This window comes from Sipha flava, unplaced genomic scaffold (genome assembly GCF_003268045.1).
Source record: "Sipha flava isolate LNK unplaced genomic scaffold, YSA_version1 38_pilon_pilon, whole genome shotgun sequence".
NCBI classification, from domain to species: Eukaryota; Metazoa; Arthropoda; class Insecta; order Hemiptera; family Aphididae; genus Sipha; species Sipha flava.
Window position 1 is genome coordinate 1,292,228 of NW_020273099.1, and position 22,205 is coordinate 1,314,432.

Here is a 22,205-nt window from a genome sequence, read left to right on the forward strand (position 1 = left end):
TCATAGATATTATCTAGATAAAAATGAAATTATCTTTTATCTTTATCTAGATGAATTTGGACATATTATCTTTCATCTTTATCTAGATAATTTTTTTCATTATCTATTCGCAACACTGATAACTAACGAAAAAAAAAAAGTTTTCACAGCTTTTCGTGTTGAGAAGTGCGTCTATTAGCGATTAAATAATTAACGGGTGCACGCGTTCGTTGTGCTCCGGACGGCCGTACAGAAGTTAACTAAAAGCAAACTTCATTCTATAGTTTGAAAAAAATAACCATTTTGTAAATCAGATTTTTAGAAAAAGTTTGATTTTAAAATAACTTGTTAAAGTCGAACCATTGATTTATAATGAATTTTATTAATTTTTGAAAATGTGTACTTAATAATTAAATTATTGTATACAACTGTATACAGTTGTTGTACGTTCTATCAAGATAAAATTAGTGATTACGATTAATTTTTTCAAAAAATCATGTACGTGATATAAAATATTCTATTAATTTGAAATTTAATCCAAACATAAACAAAACATTCTATCGGTATCATTATTATTAAAGTAAGTAAATAAGAAGGTAGTTATTTGATTAACATTTAATAAATATTAATAATTGTTACAAGTTCTATAGTATACATTTTGTTTTGGTTTCCTTTGATAATCATTGTGTAGAGTCATGATTTTTAACCTAGATCACAAAATATTGTTTGGGGTCCTGAAAAATAATAAAAAAATAGTTTTTCAAATAAAAATGTATTATTTTAAATATAATGGTATAGTTGGAGTACGGTCGTTTCTAAGGTGGGCACATTTAATCGCATAACAAGTCGACAAACCAGATAAAATTAATATTTTAGAATATTTATTAATAGTAATTTATAATTTATAATATTTTATTTAGATCTAATGTTCTTTATTATTACGATCGAAACAATAATTGAAAAAAAAAATTAAAATAAAACAATGTGTGTAGTACTATTCTAACAGCTCATATACTTGTATATCTTTAAATATTTGTGCCGAAAATTCCAGCTTCTTTGGACCTTCAAACCTGAAGTATGCACCTAATGATAAAAGAAATTATTTAATAATTAATACAACATTATTAAATAAAACAATGTTATCTTTTTTTTTTGGTAATTTAATTTTTTTTTACATAAACTTTCATGAATATTAGCATAGTATACTTTGCCAAAATTATTATATTTGTTCCATAAATTTTGTTATATTTTGTATTAAAAAAATATAATTTTGAATATATATTTTTTTTTTCAATAATATAGTATTACATATTAATAATTTTTAAATTTTATTTTATTTTTTATGGTTTTACTAAATCTTAAAAATTACCTTTTTTGTATAATATTGTTTTAACAATAATTTATGTTGATTGTGATGATTGATTCCTTTCAGTACTTTTGTAAATCTTAATATATTTTAGTTATTAAACAAATACAGCCAAAAATTGTAAAAAAAAAAAAAGACATTCGTCAAGTAACCTCAAAATTAATATTATGACAGTGATAATTAATTAACAGCGATCGGATTTTATAGTATATATACACTATATATTATTATAGAACATGGGAAAATATCACAGCATCCCACAGATGTCCTCATGGTTTATACATTAATGAATACAAATTATTTAATAGATATGTTGTATACTTCGATGTGTACTTTTTCTATTGTTTATTATTATGATTTGGTTTTTTATTTTGTGTACGTTTAAATTGGTTACGAATTACAAGATTTTTAACGTAGTGTACGTACCGTATTTTTAAAAAAAAAAAAAAAATACACTTACACGTATAATTTACATGGATATAGTTTTTTATAATATTCTCCTCGTCACGGATATTTTGGAATCCGGTGCGCGCGTAACATTTTAGCGGCCCAACGCGAATAACGTATATACGACATACTTAATAATAACAATGTACACGTACGAACATACGCGCGCGCGGACCGACCGGTGTTATTTATATTATACGTTTTAAGGAATTTCGTTCACGTGGGCGGATCGCGTCCGCCGCTCGCACCAACCCGACGATAGTTACTGTTTATAAACGGTGTACCCGCGCAAACATTACATTATATCATGCACGCGCAGAGGTTTCGGCAGACGGTACCGGACGACGCGTACACGCGAAGGATGCGTGTACGGGCAGGAGCAAAAAAAAAAAAAAAAAAACGAAAGAAAAAAAAGTAAATCGAAATAAAATTAACGTGCCGGGATGATTAAGAAATAAATCTGCGTGGCGGGAAACCAGTTGGCGAGCGAGGGACGGAGGTTGCGCGCGCCGAGAGCTGAAAAACGAAAATACCCGCGGCCCGATGTGTCCGTCGCGTCGTGGCCGCACGCATACGAGTCCGCGGGCGCGCGCGAAACGGCAACAATAACTTATTAATATTAATGGTCCGGGGCCGATGGACGCGAGTAGATCGCATAAACTGGACCGTTTATTTTATTCATTCTCGTTTGTTTTTACTCTTCTCGTTCTTGTTCACGGTCTCCCTCCCCGTCGTCGTTTGTCCTCCCGCGCCCCAGTCGCGCACAACGTTTTGCGCGAACCGCGTACGTACGCCTACCGCTGCGCGACACGTGTAACAACGTGCACTGTGCGCGATGTGTGTGTGTGTGTGTACCACCCCGAAACGGTAATCCGTATCGGGTCGCACCCGCGTGCCCACTCCCCCGGTCGGAGTTCGTACCGCGAAAAATTCGAGTGTTACGCCGCGTAACTCACGGTGTAAATCTCGACGATACGCGTGTACCGCGGATCAGCAGTACACATTTTTCGAACTCGTGTGGGACGCCGTTGCACGTGTACGCAGAGTTCTGTACGTAATTTACATACGCGATACATAAACAGTTGGCTTATTATTTATTTATTTGCTGGTTTTTTTTTTTTTTTTTTTATATATAAAAGACGACTTACAATACGCATAAATAATGGTGATCGCGACGAGAGTTGAAAAACAAAAATGATTGCGATATGACACGCGAATACTGTGAATGCAGACGTCGCACGGCGGAATTCGCCTCGCGCGCAGTGTACATATCGTAAACCACGTTCCGAAACGGGCGTACGAACATAACGGAAATTTATAGAGCTGATGACATCGTACCCGAACTACACGAATCGACGTGGAAACGATCAAAATCCAAGACGTCTGCGAGCGTAGGATTTCAGCGTTCAACCGTTATCAACGGAGACTTCAACAGCCTTATTATGCGACGTGAAGAGAAACAATAAATTGAGTAGGATTTGCATATATTTTCAATGACGTGCATGTAATTAAAGAATACTTGAACCGTTCGAAACGTTGTTAACATCGAGTATTCGGTAAGTAACGGTTTATTCGATATTCGTGCGGGTTGAACTACAATCATATAACTTCTTCGAAAATAAACGCAATGGACCTTTACTGCAAAATATACTGACCACGGAGAGAAAAATATAGTGAATTCACACAGTCGATAAACAGCCAGAAATATCATATGAACATCGATGTGGATAGGATTTGTTGTACCTGTGTGTTATAATATGGCATGCTATGACAAAACATGTTACTTTCAGCAAGTCACAAAGTAGTGCCACTTAAGTCCGTGAAAAGCGCAAAAGCGACGGATAATTTTATAACCGTGTAAATGCGTCGTTGCACGGTTCTCCGTCGTTGGCGAATTCAACTTCAAATATTGCATTCATACAACTCATTTGTGTGTTTTTATTAAGTACCAATAACATAAATATTTTGAAACATACCTAATTTATTTCTTAAAACAGTCAATGAAATAACACTGCAATCACATCAGTGTTCGTGTAATATCGTTTCTATTATTATATAAATAGAATATAATGTAGTGGTAGCGGTGCAGTTGCAATGCGGTTTCTACATGACTCGTTCTGGTTAATCGTTAATTAAATGAAATCGATGTAGCACGTTATCGCGACGAACACCGTACGTGATCCGTGCGCTGTACGGATCGAGAAGTTGCCAAACCCTCCCTACGTGCCTACACCAAGTACATATTATCATAATCAGACACGCGCCGTGATAGTCGTACGGGGAATAGGTACGGGAACGTATCATTAAGATTATTGTTGTAGCGCGTTTTAGCCGATGTACCGATCGATAACAGTAATGGTATAACACACACTCACCTTTCGCGGTTTTGTCGTACAGGTATGTCACAGACGCAGCTCGATGGAGAGGACATCGTCGTGCTAAACGTGCGCCCGGGTCACAGATTATTATTATTCAGAACACCCATAACACGTGCACTGAAAATATCAACATACCGCTTCCACGGTCGCAAATCAGGAGGGTTTGGGGAGGGGGAACCTTAGTCCTTCCAAAATCCAGGGCGTAACGTTTCAAAATGATATATTTTGCGACACGAATATTTTGTACGATGATGAAAGCAAGTTAAAGGGATGTGGAAGGCAAAACCCCCCCCCACGGGTATGTTTGGTATACATTTTTCGAGCCGGGTAAAAAATTTAAATCGCGCCTATGACCGCATCACCAGGACACGGTGTCGGAAAAGGAGTGGCGAATATTTTTTTTCGATCCTCTGAGTCGTAGAGAGAGTAGGTACACCGGCATCATGCCGTCGCAATAAAACCGCCCGACCAAAATGGAAACACTAAAAAAATAATAACGATATAAATATTACGAAACGTTTTCGTGGCGTCGGATGATGTTGTCCCACTGTTCTATTACGGCACACATTGTTGTCAATCGGTTTCCGAGACGATCGTATTCATTGTACACGTGTAGTACGCATAACACGATTTATTGTTCAACGATTATTATAAAATATATATTTAAATTATTATTTTTATTGTCAATTATAGCTGCGCGATGTATAATCACGTTGTAGGCCTGTTACACGATTAACTCACATTAGCGCATAATTCATACGGAAATGTGACGGAACAGTTAATGGGAAACGTAAAATAAATATAAAAATAAATTGTTTGTTTGGAAATAAATTAATCTCGGCGGAGATTCTTTTTTTCTCCTCCGTCGAGTGGGAATGATTTAACGGTCTTTTTCGAATATATATGTTTGCATTTCGTGTACACGTAGGTACAACACACGTGCGTATTACAACATGTAATGTCGTTATTTACGTGTGCGTTTATGGATTAAAGTGAACGCATTTCGTTATTATTCTTTATTTCATTCAAGTGGGAACACGTGTATCGGATTTTTTTTTCCACGAGAAGCTTACATTATTAGTATAGGTATCATTAATATATTATTAAAAATACCTTTGAACTAGCCAAATCGTAAGATATCTTACGTCGCGTAATCGGTCTTATAATACTTTACGTTAAGTAGTAAAACGTTCTTTTTCCGTATGTACCGGATGCATATTAGCATTCTGGGGTCGGTCTCGGCACCGGTTATCATTTTAGCTTTCTGATTGGTCGTTTGGTTTGGCCGCGCTTTTTAAAAACTGTTACCCTATAACCTTGTTATCTAGTATTATGTGTTATTTAATATTATCAAATTGCAATGCCTATTTATTATTTATGATACTATTATAAAGTACTAGCAGACCCGGCGAACTCCGTTTCGCCACCAGATTCGTTTTATGTAACATTTCGTTTGGTGATTAAAAGATAAAGAAAAAAAATTTTTTTTGTTATATATTTGAAAAGGAAAATATTTATTTCATTTCACAACAGTAATAAATTCATTTCAATTACCTACTAAAATGAAGTGTTATTTAATTGTTTCATTGTAGTGCTCTTTGGTAAACCACATTTTTTGTTTTTTGGTCTGACGTTAACACAAACAAAGCGGATGGTTTCCCAACTCGTGAACACGCAACGTATAACTGTCCATGTGAAAAACAATGATTTTCCAAATTTATCCCGCAAACACTAAGCGATTGGCCTTGCAACTTATTAATTGTCATTGCGAACGCAAGGCGAACTGGGAATTGCAATCGTTTGAAGTCAAACGGAAGATCAGTCGGAATCATTGGTATTCGAGGAATACATACATTTTCACCTGCGTACTTTCCGTTAATAATGGTTGCCTCAATTAAATTCGGCATAAGTCTCTTTACCGAAAGTCGAGTACCGTTGCAAAGTCGCGGTGGATTCAAATTACGCAGTATCAAAATAACTGTACCAACTCTCAGTTGCAAGTTATGTGGTGGAAATCCTGGTATCTCCAGAGAGTTCAAAAACTCCGTTGGATAATTTACTACATCATCGGGATTTGTTATTGAATCAACGGATTTGTATGTCACCAAATCGCCAGCAATTTTTGATTGAATGGTGAAATTCAGTGCGTGGACATCATTATTCTTTGCTGCAAGAATTGCTCGTTGACTTAACCAAGCATAATTCTTATAATTTTCACTAATGTTTGGGAAAACATTTTCAATAAGAACTAATTGAGTGTCTACAAATCGGCAAAAGTCGTTGGTAAGAGTAATTAATCCAGATGTCGCATCAACTGGGAATTTTCCATTTCCAAGATCTAACAATTGTTTGGAAAATTGTGCAGCACTTTGATCATTTTGAAGTTGAACTCTCATATTAGTGGTTAGCGATAATGTTTTTACGTTATTCCATAAAGGTGATGCCTTTAGGCAAGCATTCAATTCATCTGCAGGCGTTCCACGGGGAACTACTGGCAACGTCTGCCTGAAATCGCCTGCCAACAATATCATCAAGCCGCCAAAGATGTTGTTATTTCTCCGAAGATCCTTCAGTGTGAAGTTAAGTGCTTCAAGTGATTTCTTATGTGCCATTGTGCACTCATCCTAAACAATGAGCTTGCATTGCATTAACAATTTTCCCATTGCACTGGATCGGGAAATATTGCACGTTGGAGTATCAATTGTGTTTAAATTGAGTGGCAACTTAAGCGCAGAATGTGCAGTACGACCGCCATCTAGAAGAGTCGCCGCAATTCCAGATGATGCTAACGCCAAAGCTATGTCACATCTTGATCGAATAGTGGCCAAAATCAATGAAATGACAAATGTTTTCCCTGTTCCTCCAGGTGCATCCAGGAAGAATAGACCACCAGTATTATTGTCCACCGCTTGCATTAATGTTTTGTATACTTGTTTTTGCTGTTCATTCAGCAACGGAACATTATTTCTAACGAATTCCTGCAATGTATCAACATTGTATTGCAGCTCTCGATTTAATTCTTGGTTGAATGCATCGTGCATCAATCGATTTGGCGCAATCATTCCTACTTCAATCAGTAGCTTGTTTGCAATAGTCAAGCATTGATCCTCAATCAGAATCAATCCTTCATTGTAGATTTCATCGGTTATTTGGATGTCAGGATTATTCGTTTGAATACGCAAGCGATGCAAGATATCTTCACATATGGCGTCTTTGTATTTGTTCCATAACTGAATTGGTTGTGAAGGAAAACATGTGGTGATGATAATTGCGAACAGCGTTCGTATTTGGTACGCATTTGATGAAACAACTGAATCTGCAAGTGTTAAATCCCAATGAGAATCGTTCTCCAGCAAACCCAATAGTTGACATGCTTCTCGATATGTTTGGCATTGGTGGCCATTCACAGTTTTCAAATGCGCAAATGATTTCGGTCCACGTACATTTACTAACAGCAGTCGCAAATAAAAACATTCATCGTTTCTAGGATGAACAGTGTACATACGACCTAGTGCATCAGTTGAAAACACCTGTGGCCAGTCTGGAACTGGGGTTCCTTGTTTGCGACGTTGGAATTTCTTTGTTGATTGATTCCAAGTGTAATACTTGGGCATTTCAACGTACATCAGCGTCGCTGCGAATGGATCTGCTTCACACATTGCAAAGAAGCTAGTCAATGTTGTCGATGGTGGTCTCTCAGCTCGTTGTGCCGCATTAGCCTCAGTGAAGTAAACTCTTTGGCCATTTTCCAAATGCACTGCTAAATGTACAACTGTGGGATATCTTTCATGAATTTGAAATGACAATAATCGCCACAGTGCTTCATTAGTACTGACGTATCTGCCCATTTGGAAGTTGCTGATTTCGTCATTCACATTTTCCGACGCAATACCAAACACAGCCATGTCGCTGCCTTTTGTGACGTACTTGCACAAATATTTGATTGATTTGGCCGAATGACAACTCTCAACGTTTGCATGTGTTTCGAAAATTCGTGATAGCAGCGGGCAATATGGTACAATGAATTCATTTCCGATCTCAATCTCTTGATTTTGAACTTTAACTTTGATAGTTCGACCGTTATCTTCTTTTGAACGCCGACGATAAACTGGATATCCATCGTTCCCTGTGACTGTTTCAGCAACTAACGGTCGCGGATATCGTTTTGTGCATTTTCCATCAGCCATGCAAGGCGATAATGGATTTAATGCACCGCACGGTCCATGCACCATCTGTGTCGTCACAATGTCGTGTAGACGGGGATCAGTGACTGGATCAGGAATTTCAGCTGATATGATGTCATCCACTTCATTTGAATGTAATTTGTTCAGCAACCAAATTAGGATATGAGCATGCGGTAGTCCACGCTTCTGCCATTCCACCGAGTACATATAACAACGTGTGTCACCAAAAACTCGATACTTAGTAAGCACATCCATCATAACCTTGAGTTTTTGCTGAAATACTCTGGCGATTATGTCATGGCGATCTTGCGGTTTTTGACCCGGTTCCAACTCGCGTTCAATTTCCGTCCACTTCGGATTGCATGTGACCGTAATAAATAAATCCGGAGTTCCATAATTTCGCACGTACGTCATAGCGTCTTGAGCGTATTCGTGCATGTGGCGTGGGCTTCCGATATAAGTTGATGGGAGAATCGTCAGTCGTCCAATATTCTGAACATCACCATCTGAATGAATAGCATCACGCAAGTGTATATAGTCCTCAGATCGTAGCTTTGGCTGATTGAATCTGATGAACGCTAAACGTTCGGTCTCGACTTTGACATACATGTCGACAGCGAATTGCTGGAATAGCCGACCGCACTTCAGAATGACATTCTCCTCATGTGTACGAATCATCATACAATACGCATAGTAATTCATTGCGCTTAGATTTTTATTATTCGTTGATACTCCTGAAAATGCAAAATTAAATGAATTGTTAATGGAAACCAATAAAAGTAATAATGGAAATAATTAGTGTGTGAATATTGTACCTGTAATTGGATCGACCATCTTCAACGTGATGTCGTATCCGTCTTGCCCTTGCCAATAAATGATTGGATATTGTAACGCATCGTACAAACGATGCATGATATTGCTTCTTCGCTGAACGACAATGTCTCGTGATTTAGTTGGATCGCCAACAATAATTGCAGCAACATCATTAACGGTGGGTGCATTGAATCTTCGCACATGTTCACCTGTTGGAGTACAATCCGCTCTTATGACAAATTTGTGCGTATCCGATGGCATTCGTTCCAATGCTGTTTTGAACATATTAACCACAGCATTATTAGCGTGAAAAAATGCTTGCAACTGTTCAATAATTCGTCTCTTTAACTGTTGTGCTCCCTGTATATTGCACCGCACGTTCAGCTGATCCACCATCGACGAAATGAAATATATTTGCAGAAATTGATGCGGTTCATCTGGTGTTGGCACCATTGAACCATGCAAATGATATATTTGACCATGTATCTGTAATTGCAAATAATCATTAAAATTTGTTCATGAATACATTGTAAATCGTGTGATGGTGTAGTGTGTGGTGTATATGAAGTTGTTATGTGTTGCAATTATGTGTTGGTTATGTGTGTTGTATCTTTTACCTTGCAAGTCGGCATGAAGCCGCCTTCTCGAATGATATTAGCTCCAAAGGAAGTCATGCGAAAGCAGTTATTGTATTCAAGGATGTGTTGAAGAAAATGGCTGGAATCGGGATCACTTCCATCAAACAATGTTTTCAGTGGCTGTGGTGGTGTAAGTAATGGATCCAGTTTGACTTTTCCACTTGCGCAGCACAATCCAACCGTTTCTCTTTTGAACTTTACCGCATTGCAATATCGGCATATAGTCGTCATTCGTCCAATATCCAAATTTTCATCATCACTGTAGTTCGCAGTGGGATCATATTGGAATGCCAAGCGATTGTATGATGCCAATGATCTTCGTGTGCTCACGCGATGTCTCAATCGGTCATTTTCTCTTATTATATTTTTTCTTTCTTCTCTTAAGTTCCTTGAATAGACTTGTTGCTGGCTTGCATGTCTTGTGCGGCGGCCGATGTTCGCACGTCGTTCTCTAGGCATTTTGGACTATGGACAGAGTGTTGAATTTAACTTCAAATGCACGATCCACATAATTTACACTGAGCTTAAATGAAATTAACTGAGCAGAGAATAATGACTATCTATCACACACTTTATCACGCACCGTTGCTATTGGTTTGAAGTACATGCTATGTATAATAGATGGCGCTGTATGTGAAAAACGATTTCCCCACTTTTCTGTTGAATTTTTCCTGAATTTTCCAGAATTTTCTTTGCTATAAACCTCACGGAGCCCAAGACCTTTCCAACGAATGCAAAACCGTGGAAATCGGTTCGTGCGTTCTGGAGTTATAGCGTCAGGGAGGAAAACCGGACTTATTTTTATATAATAGATGAATATAAATAATCTTTAAAAGGGTTTTTACTTTTGAATTTTTTTAGGTAGCTTTTTAAATAAAATATTATAAGTCAAAAAGTATTTTAAAATGTTTAAATTAATGGAATTTGATAATAATTCATTTTATTCTAATAAGTTTTCCGAACAAGATATTTGTAACTGGATTAGTATTCATGGTAAAAATACTATTACAAGCTGGTGTGTGAAAACATATGAGAATGAAATGAATTATCATCAAATTCCACTAATTTAAACATTTTAAGAAACTTTTCGACTTATAATATTTTACTTAAAAAGCTACCTACAAAAAGTAAAAAGTAAAAACCCTTTTAAAGATTAATTGTATTCATACATTATAAAAAAAAAAATAGTAAATACGCATTGCAATGTGATAATATTAAATAACACATAATACCAGATAACAGTTTTTTAAAAAGCGTGGTAAAATCAAACGACCAATCAGAAAGCTAAAATGATAACCGGTGCCGAGACCGACCCCAGAATGCTAATATGCGTACCGGATCGGTGTCCGACTTTTACTTGAGTTTTTCTGTACCTAAAACTATATCTCCGAAAAAATTATCTTCATCGGAACCGTTGTTTTTTCGCAATCCTATGATTTTTTTTGTATAACCTTCCATCAGTGCCGCAACTACACTGACTTGGGCCCGTATGTACATCATATGAATTCTCCCCCCCCCCTCGTCCGGAATCTGCAGGGAAACCGTACCTTTAATCAAAATTGTAACCAAATTATTTTGAATTTCGATTGTACAGGCCACAAAAGAACCGTTGATGTACGATAATGTGTACAAAACGTAGTCAATCAATTATTGTTCAATCGAGGTATGATAAATTCCGCCTGAAATTAATAGGTAAAAACAAGGTCTATGGTAAATTCCGCCCGGGAAAATGTCCAAGTAAAAAAGGTACATGTAAATTCCGCCCGAAAAAATGGGCTCGTGTTTTAGGCACCTGCAACTAACCCGGTTATCGCGGCACTGCCTCCGCGATTCGTCTAACAAAACAAACGTTTGACATTTGGATCGTGAACGGTCGAAAAAACGAAATCGAACAACGGCGGCGGCGTGCGTCTTCACAAGATCGGAACGCGGCGTAGACGTGTGCAACGTTCTTAAACGTTTGGTGCATAATTATAAACGAGAGACTATTTCGCAGACGATTCCGCGTTATATTGACCGAACCGGGAACGGTTTTTCTAAAATTTTTTATTTACCGGCGCGATTGATATTTTATAATATTTGAACTTAAAAAAAAAACGCGTGCGCGTCATGTGTATTACGTTGTTATTGGTTTCAGTCACCGTGTTCCGTTACACCCGTACGCGTTAACTGAATTATGTCCGATACGTTAAATACGTACGAATTACGCGTCGCGCTCAGAGGTGTATTGGTACGTATACGCGGGTATACGCCGTAAGCCCTTCAGCAGATTTTCAATTTTCGGCATATGCCTAGTGTAAAATATTATTTTACTGGCATACGCTTCAAAAACAACTCGAAAACCAAAATTTAATACTAGTTCAGTGGAAAAAATCTATGATCTAAATCTAATCTATAATCTAAAAAAAAAACCATGAAGTTTTAATGAAATATTTATCTGTTGAGGATTACAACGAGGATTGCTGTGTTTAATGTATTTTAAGTTCGATTCAGTAAATAACATTATGAACAATAGATATTATTAGATACTCATATAGTACGAAGTATGGATGTTCAACCCGTGGTTCTTAAATATGCATCATGCAAATCATGCAATTTACAACGGGTGGCGAATGTATATCTTGTGGTGTTGTATTTTATTGTTGTATTAGAAGTTACAAAAATGTTAGGGATTAATTTAATTTATTCGGACGTGGTGAGAACATTTTTTTGAGGTTAATATCTATATATTTTTAATGCGTATACCCTTAAATATATTTACCAATACACCATTGGACGCGCCAATCATTTCGTTTCGATATCACCGTTCGGGGTCGTGTTCACCGCGTACACATTATTTCGACCGTTTAATATCACCTATGGGGGTAAAAACTTCACGTAGTCCGACCGCAATACTATTATACGTTACGTTGGGTTACGTCGCATGCGCCTTTCGTCCAACATGTATTCTTCCGATGGAAATAGTACACGTTTTTATTTCCGTACAACGATATTCTGCAGAAAAAATACGCGGCGCTGCTGAGCGACTAACGCGGCCGTTTAGCCTAATATATCGCATAACTTCGACCATACGACCGTTGAACAGTTTATACGAGTGCAATGCCTCTGGAAAACACCGGAGGCTCATAATATAAATCGATTTTCGTTTCCATTCCGGTTACCAGCGCTCCGAAGTCTACAAGAAATATTATGTGGTTAAAAAATGTGTTTCCGTTGATCGATTTGCTTCAATCTTGTTGATCTGATTATTTCTCAAACATTGCAATTATCACACTCGAAAGCATACGAATAATTGATTAATTTTTAAACGACTTCAGTTGTGCGAAAAAAAAAATTTAAAAAAAAAAAAAAAATTAATTCGTGTGGCTAACGTCTGAAATTAATAAACACCCACCTTCTGAGAACATGATTGATTGGATTTACTCGTTTTAAATTAATTATGACCGCTATTATTCCCGATTTCATGAACATTCATACGGATTCTATTCTATTTCTATTGAATATACCTAATATTCTATTTCCACGTTTCCGTGTGGCTAAATATTATTTATTTATAAAGCGAAAAATGCATTGTAATTAAAAATGAACTAGAAAGCGCGTAATTATAAATAAATAAAATCGGAACAGTAATGATTGATAATAATATTGATCTGTATAGTTGGTAGCCTGATTAAAAAAGTGTTTACACTGTTTTTAAACGACTATTATCTGGGAATTATAATACTAAACAGATTTCGTAGCTGTAGTGAACAGTTGACAATTTTCGATGGAAAGAATATATATTTATACAGTTTAATATATATGATATTTGTTAGATGTTTAATAAAGTAATAATGATGATAATGACTTACACAAATACGCAGACTAAGTGTCGCGTTACGTTACTGACAATGGACAGTTTCGGACTAATTTCGATAAGATAGGAAACGTGTAACATTAATATTAAAGAAATTGTTTGAATTAATTTCTAACGGTAGTTACCAGAATATTATAGAAAATAAGTCATGATTCAATGATAAAATAAATCTGAAACATAATAAATTCTTTTATAATGAATGTGACTAAACGAAGACTAGGTGAATATTTTTTATTTTTATTTAATTTTATTCGTATTCATCACGTAATTTGATACAATATATTTCTTAGAATTTAGTTGATTTAAATTTTGTGGTGTTATCAATTTGATAAACTATGGTACATTCGTTAATTATATTAAATTTGAACGGAGTGCTGAATCGAAGAATTAAATTTTTTCCAATTTCAAGTCATACTATTAACAATAATCGGTCAGATAATGTCTTACTGATTATTGAAAACAATATATTATGTAACAACGTATCGTGTTACATCTCATTGTTATAGTGAAGGCACAACATTGAGTCAATACGACGTTTATTAATCCGCGATTATTTAATATTAAAAAGAGTTCATATATTGTACTACAAAAATACTTAAATGTTACTTGACCATGCATTTTAACAGTTTGATGTCGCTCTTGGTGGGTTAGATTCATAATATTTAAGGTTTAAATATATATATTTAATATATAGTTATATATTTAAATATATAACTATTAAAACTAAATTCTGAATTCTTATCTTTACGTTTAAACAGAGCGTACGACCAACAGATGGCAGTGCATATTGCATGTTAATGTAGATATTGTATTATTGTTGAAAATGCGAATCGCAACGGTATGTTCTGATGTTGTTACAGAGTGTTTCGGTCAGCGCACGGTTAAAAAGTTTTTGAAAATCGCTTTTCGCCAAAAGCGTCTTCGTTTCGAGCGAATTCAGTCGCGTTAAAATCATACCATACGGACATAACGAACAACATCCCGTGCAACGTCGTCGAATATTAATAATTCGCAACACAAACCGCGACCGAGCATACACTCATGACGTCGAGACCCATCGAATCCGTTTGTTATTCGAGAACTACGTGTACGCGATGACGTCAACGCACTGCAGGCAGATCCGATGATATGCGCACACATATTCGTAATGACGTGTTCGATTTCGCTAAATCGCTTCCCGCCGCAAACAATCCGGAGTTATTAATATCGTATCGGATTTCGAATGACGTGTCTCGTAAAAAACGTTGCATCGGAAAACTTCGTTTCGCATCGCGACGGCAATATTTCGTACGCGCCATTAAACGCCCCGTGGTATTCGCTTTATTATTAAATATTGTTCCGATTTCATCTCCGGAACGACGAGGATTTCCATTGTTTTTCCACGCGTCCACCGTTCGGATTTCGTCTCGATACTTGACAATTTTACGACTGCTGACGTTGCGTTTCGCCGTGTACACACGTATACGATCTATAAACACACGACCGTAGTCCATATTTTTTATTGTTGTTATGGACGGTTACGTTATAATGCGCTCTCGACGCCGGACTCGGAGAGCCGTACCGGGCCAGGACATAAAAACGCGAGATAGACGACGTTGACGCGATGTTTTAACGTTTCGAAAATTTACCGAGACGGAAACTGTTTGTCCGGCATTCCGCTCTGCGAGGTTCGATCCACGCGGTTGATCCCAACAGCGACCGCATTAGATGCGCGTACATAGCACCGCGTCCACCGAAATGACTACGTATCCGAGAGAACGGCCGACGACGTCGTGTAAAAACGATCCGGGGGCGTTGGACAACATTGTTGTTTGGGCACTGTTTATTGTTCGTTATCATTGTTTTATCTATCATTATTCGTTTGTTTGTTTTTCTTTGCGTCGGGTCGTCTCCTTAATTTGCACGGCCGACCGAAATAATAACAAGGCGTTCTCCGCCGCTCGCCGAACGATGAGAACGTAACGTTCGATCTCTTTCGCTAACGAATACATTATGTTTAATCAATATCATCTCGTAATATTCAGTCGTTTCCTTTTCTTCGTCTTCTGTAAAAGTCGATCCGATGGGGGAACGTACGAAAATCTCGTCAGAATCGAATCGATCTCCGAGAAATTCGCGCCCAGAAGACACAAGACCGGTAATTAAAATACACAATAATGATGATAACAACAACGCAATAATGTAACTGGATCTTTGGCGCTATTGAACACGGTAAAAACATAAAGGTATTGTTTTGTTATTAGTTTTCTTTTGTTCGCGCAAACTTTTATCGCCAGGAACTTAATGAAATTCAAAAGAAACACTGTGCTCCTACTGTAAATGAAAAATCTATTTTGGTTATTGAAACGTATACCTACACTTGCTAACAAATAACAATAATCTGCTTGCACAGTCAAATTAATGCGATTATTCTTCTTTTACGTTTCTAATTGTACGTTATTATATTCAATCCGTTTAGTTTTTCAGGATAGTTTTCGGAATAGAAAGAAAAACCGAGAAAACTATAGAAATAATGTCAAATCTTCATCCGGTAACGATTTTCTTTTGATGAAATTATTAATTTCATAATTTTTGTTTAGTTTTTCTTTTTTAATCTTATATTTTTAAAACTTCACAATGTTTTACAACAAACGAAGTATATGTTGCATAAGTTGTTTGTAGGCTTTTTAGTCGTTGTCTCTTTTACCTTATAAACGTATCCTTTTATTTAAAATAATTTCGAATCAAACTTAAATTTCAAAATTGAATGTCGTGTTTAGTATATACTATTGAATGGCGTTCATAGTTCATACTGAATACGATATACGCACGTAATATTTGAACGCTGAGACATCCTTCGCTTAGAATCGTGAATCATTGCATTCAAATGTATGTATTATACACTTAAATATGATAAAAAATACTCAGGACCATTGCGTTGTATCATATATCGGTATTTCTTTTGATCCGAACAAAGATAAGTGATACTATGGTCTTAAAAGGTTTTGAAACACGAGTAAAATAATAAATGGTATTATTACATTGAATGTACGAGTCAAATATAAGTACCTATGTATCGTTTGCCGGCCGAAGACTATCTTCCACATTCGATAGTGAAAGGGACAGCTCATTCACATCCAACTTGAACTCAATATCAGAAATAACCTATACAATAGGGAAAGTATTGTTACACATACAACACATATAAGAACACTTATAATGAAACTTCTTCCTTTTTGTAAATAATTGTAACAGATAATACACTTACTGAACCGACCCGGTTCTGCTCGAGGCAAAACGTTAGTTATTTTATTTATTATTGTTTTCTGTTATTTCATTGTCTATTTCCATTATTATTTATATTATACTATACTTAATAAAATATTAATATTTTTAAATTTTTACAAAAGACAATATTATTATTGATGATCTTAGTACGTTCAGTGATTGTTTTTTTTTTATTATATTAAGTTTTTCTTTGTTATTATTTTCTAATGCGAATTAATGATATTAGCTGTTTTTAATTTTATAAAAGAAATTTAGAAACCATATAATAATAAATATGTCCAATCGACTCATGACGATCCTTCATCTTACATTATTTTATAAATCATATTCGTGTAGAAGCAATGCTAAACCGTAGACTTTTAATTATCAACATTGCGTATTTTTTTTTTTAAATCTGTACTTTTCGGTATCTTATCGAATAACTACTCAAGAATTTTAATACTTTCAACTGTATTTAAGGGTACACTCTTAAGGGTCTTTAAGGGTGATAAGGTGTTCTTGGATCATCAATATCACTTATTTATCATAATTATTTTATTCCCTAATGATTATCTGGTACACCTTTAAAGGGCAGTATAGTTTTCAATAAAAGTTTGCTTTTGTGCTGGGAGCACAACAAAATACTTAAGATCAGGCATTACCTCGTTGCTACGTGACTTAAGAGAGTTCTAGATAAATACATTATGTCTCTTAACGTGGTAAATTGTATGTGCTGTATTGTTCTTAATTCGTATTAGCTGAAAAAATAAACGAATTAATATGCGCGAGACAAAGAAAAAGTACACACATTTCAATTTTACTTATATATCAATATTACCGTAGCACTAAAATAAATTATCAACATCTAATTTTAAATACCTAAAATTATAAAATTTTACACTAATCATTGTATCATATTTATATATAATAGTTATAAATATGTATGAACAATGAAATTAAACATTGAAAGAAAACAATAATAATATTCGTAAAATATTGTTGTAATAAATGTGTAATAAATTATATGTTTGATGTGAATTACTATTTTACGCTTTGAATATGAGCATAATTTTTTTGATTGAAATATTAAATAAAATATATTTAAATTTAAAGAGTGATTTTATTAGAGCAACAATAACATTTTTAAAAACTAATCGTTTAAGCTGTTCAAGTTCAGCCGTACAGTTTGTCAAACAGATACGGTAGCGTATATTTCATATCGTTAAAAGATTTATGCCTGTATGATTTTCGGACGGAACACGAAACAGGTTTTTGTTGCGTGCGAAATTCAGAACACTAGGTATTAAGAATACCAGACCTTAATATTTAGATACATGTATAATTAAAACATATGGTAATATGAATGAATTGCATAATGGTTACGGACTAGTTTTGAATAACGAATTCGTGTGTAGACATTTCAAACGTGTACCAATATTTCTTTAATGTGACGGTTGATAAAAAAAAAAAAAAAAATAATAATCATATTCAACAATTATTTTACGCAAACATTTTTCATTCGATACATTTAATTTAATATTTTATTAAAATCACTATGATCACATTACAACTACGAATATAATTCTTGTGAATATTTTTTTTGCACCATAAATTTTCGTCGACGTATCGTTTTCTATGAGTACGTGATAACGTGCAATTTATGTATATTCTTATGATTTTCGTCTAGTTCGTTCAAATTCGTGCAATGCGATTATTAAAAAGTAATTTTCAACAGTCGGGAATAAACTGTAGCACGTAAAAAATTACAGAAGATTTTGCAGGCAATTTACATTTAAAATATTCGATAAAAGTTCGAATAAATTGTAAAATATCTGAAAATCAAAAAAACTAATATGAAAATAACAAATCACACGTAAAACTATAACGCCAACCGCATTTATGAAAATTATTCACACAAAACCGAATCATCGTCGAAAACCGTTTGGGTTGATAATTTTTAGAAACCAACGACTTGAACGTATAAAAGTAAAAATACGTTAAAGAGAAATTGTTTTTTATAATAAAAATATTTTGAAAAATCATTTAACAAAGCGACTTCAATTATTCATAGCTTTAAGTCAAGATAACAAGATATAAGATAATATATACATAGATTATAATAATATCGGCTTATGCTTTTGTATCATTAACTGAAACGTCATCCACAATATTATTGTCAAACCATATGTGCACTTATTTCCAATAAAGGAAAAGTTATAGTAACAAGGTTCCTTTCACTTATATTTTGGGTGGTTTTGTTCCATTACGTTTTTATTGAGATTATTTGTTAATAATTATTGTAATAATTTAATAAGAAATCGTGACAAGGTGGTAAATGGTTAACAAAAACAATTATATTTTTCTCTTCTCGTCAGTTCCATAACATCACGTACGAATTATTGTATTTTCAGTACGCGTGTAACACGAATTTATTTTATTTTTAACATAAACATAAAAAAAAAAAACAACAAAAAACAATAATTTTTCGGCGCTTTTACCGCCCATATAGTTCGTGATAACTCGCCCGGGACACTTGCGTAGTCATTCGATTTTTCGTCTGTTCAAGTTTTCCATCCGGCCGTACACGAATGATATAGTATATTATATCCGTTGAAAATTATTTTATAACATGCATATACATATGTATATATTATATTTCGTAACGATCGCAGAACTACGGTTGCATAACGCGTGTACGTTAAGTTTGTAAGCTTGTGTGAATTCAAAACGTTGGGCGATAAAGAGTATCGGAGATTCTATAAAGCACTCGGGACGCTCATAAATTTCAACGCGAATCGAGCTTACGGCCGAGACATGTAATGTTTTAAAGGAAAAAATGTCAGATTTCTTGATAAATGTCTCGGTGAGTATAAATTGAGCATTATATGTTTGAAATATCCGTCCTGTACGCGTGCCAACCGATGTGTTTTTCTTTTACTCCGTACACACCGTCTGCGTATGTAGAACATTATTTTCTTCGCAGAAAGGAGGGAAGTGGACATTAGTACGATGTGTGAGATTTTATTATTCTTTGACAATTTATTATTCATAGTATAGAATGTTTATTTTTTATTGCACACGATTGATTATATATATATATATATATATATATATATATATATATATATATATAGATGATTAAAATTGATAGATTTGTTCATGCACTGGAGATAAAGTGATTTTATTTTAGTTCATGTTTTTCCACGGTGTTCAAACTTACTGTAAATACAAGATCGATGCAATCTATAAGACATTTTTAATTTTTTTCTTACACTTTATCAACAATAAATTAAATTTGCTAGGAGTTTAGTTGTCTGTAAAACATTATAGGAAATGATACCTACGTGACTTATGGTCAAACGTTCATTCGTGAACTTTTTTTTTTTTTTTGCTTTTCATTTCACATGAATATAAATTCTGAAAAATATACGAGTTGATTGGACCAAGTCTACTCCGTTTTAAAGCGAAACACAACATTTATTCGAATCAACGTCATCGGTATTAATTTTTTTTCCCGTGATTCGTTTTTATTTCCCGTACGGTCTGCATACATTACGCACTCGAAATATACCACCGTGATTATAAATGTGTCGTTGTTTTCCATTTGATTTTCAGTAAACGTGTGTTTTGGTTCTGTTCGGCTCGTGTGCTTGTAATTTTATTCATTTATAGGAAGAAAAGAAACATTGCGTGTAGGTTTTGTTTTGTTTTCGTGCCCACCGCTATCGCGTGAAGTTAGTGAATTCGGTGTTCGACCTTTTGGTTTGATTTACACGTTACCGAAAACTCGTTCCCATACATCGTTCGAAACGTACCTATTGTTTTGTCTCGGTCATTTTTTACCCCGTATAGCGTTATATGCTAATATTGGTTTTCGGACCCACGGAGACAATTCTCTGTCAGTTTGTTTTACGTTCGCTGTCAATGGTTCCCGGCGAAGTTATTAACTATTCGAAAACAGTTCGACGCGAATATTACAGTACACTTTTGATTCGTACGCGCATGTATACTTTATGCGAACCGTTAACATTTTTGTTTTTATCGTCCTTCAAATCACCTGAATAATATTTATAAATTTTGTTTAAAAACCATTTTTTATTTTAGTAATTTTTGTTCCACATTTTGTACGACTCTGAGCAAGGAACAAGAAATACACCATTTTGTGTATTTAATTAAAATTTGTAAACTATATTTACGACGGAATCAAATCAAAGAGTTTGTAATACCGAAGACATTTAGAATAAAAATACACTGAAGTGGATAAAATCTATTTTTGATTAGACATTGGTACTGTACTTCATAAAGATTGTATCAATGGTTTCGTTAGATTTTAATCCATTAACGCTCGCAATGGTTTTGTAAAAGTTTTTTGTCCTGCATTTATACAAATTAAATAAAAAATCATTAAGCGATTGTGTTCCCTTTATGTTTAAAAGACATTTTATTGGAAGCAATACTAATGTACATAAGATAGTACCAAACACTTAAATTCAATACTTACCTATTAGCTACGATTTAATTAAGTATTGGTTTAAATTACATTAAACTTATTATACAGATTAGATGAAAACATCGAAAGCATAGCAGAAGTGTACGCAATATTTCTAAAATTGATTAAAACGCAAAAGGTCTTAATTTTTCGTAAACATTAATTTTTTTTTTTTATGCATAGACACAACATACGACTCGATACATAAATCATACCTTATGTCGGGCAAAAAAAAAAATCACATTTTACAACTGAAATATTTGCGTACATAATATGTTTGTTATGTTGCAAATTTGTACCCACTAAATAAAAACGTCAGATGTATAATATATTCACAATTCGAACGGTGAATGTGCGCGTAAGCGTGTAAAACCTTGCTCAAAACTCATTACAATTAATGTCGCAATTAATTTATTTTTTCACATTCTGGTCATAACAGGTGCATAATAATCTGCATGCCTCTTGGTTTCGTCTGAATAATATATGCCAGACGTCCAAAAGTCTATTATACGGTTGAACCGAATTTTTATAGTATTGTTTATGTCATATGAAACATTTAATTTTATAACACTTTGCTGTACAGATAAATAATACAAGTTTTTTTTTGCTTGGTAACAAAATATGTATCAAATTAATTTAGAAAAAAAATCATTATCATTTTTCAAACACCACAAGCCTCAAAACTTGAACGAATTTTTCAAAAAAAAGGCCACTTCATATGATAAGAATAATAAAAATAATAATAACAATAATAATAATAATAATAATAATAATAATAATAATAATAATAATAATAATAATAATAATAA

General features: G+C 34.5%; 2 protein-coding genes across 2 annotated transcripts; both read right to left on the reverse strand.

The window, feature by feature from the left end:
* Positions 1 to 5,730: 5,730 nt before the first annotated feature.
* LOC112688371 (ATP-dependent DNA helicase PIF1-like) lies at positions 5,731 to 6,782 on the reverse strand. Its single transcript, XM_025561535.1, has one exon. It carries the CDS (start codon positions 6,780 to 6,782, stop codon positions 5,754 to 5,756), a length of 1,029 nt encoding a protein of 342 aa, XP_025417320.1. The 3' UTR covers positions 5,731 to 5,753.
* A 12-nt stretch (positions 6,783 to 6,794) lies between these two features.
* Positions 6,795 to 8,963, reverse strand: LOC112688372. The gene has a single exon (XM_025561537.1). The coding sequence runs from the start codon at positions 8,961 to 8,963 to the stop codon at positions 6,795 to 6,797; it is 2,169 nt and encodes a 722-aa protein (XP_025417322.1).
* Positions 8,964 to 22,205: the final 13,242 nt, after the last annotated feature.

What these genes read in the sequence shown, in the direction of transcription:
- LOC112688371 (XM_025561535.1), bottom strand. Translation starts at nt 6,782, where the DNA reads ATGGCACATAAGAAATCACTTGAAGCACTTAACTTCACACTGAAGGAT.
- LOC112688372 (XM_025561537.1), bottom strand. Translation starts at nt 8,963, where the DNA reads ATGTATGTCAAAGTCGAGACCGAACGTTTAGCGTTCATCAGATTCAAT.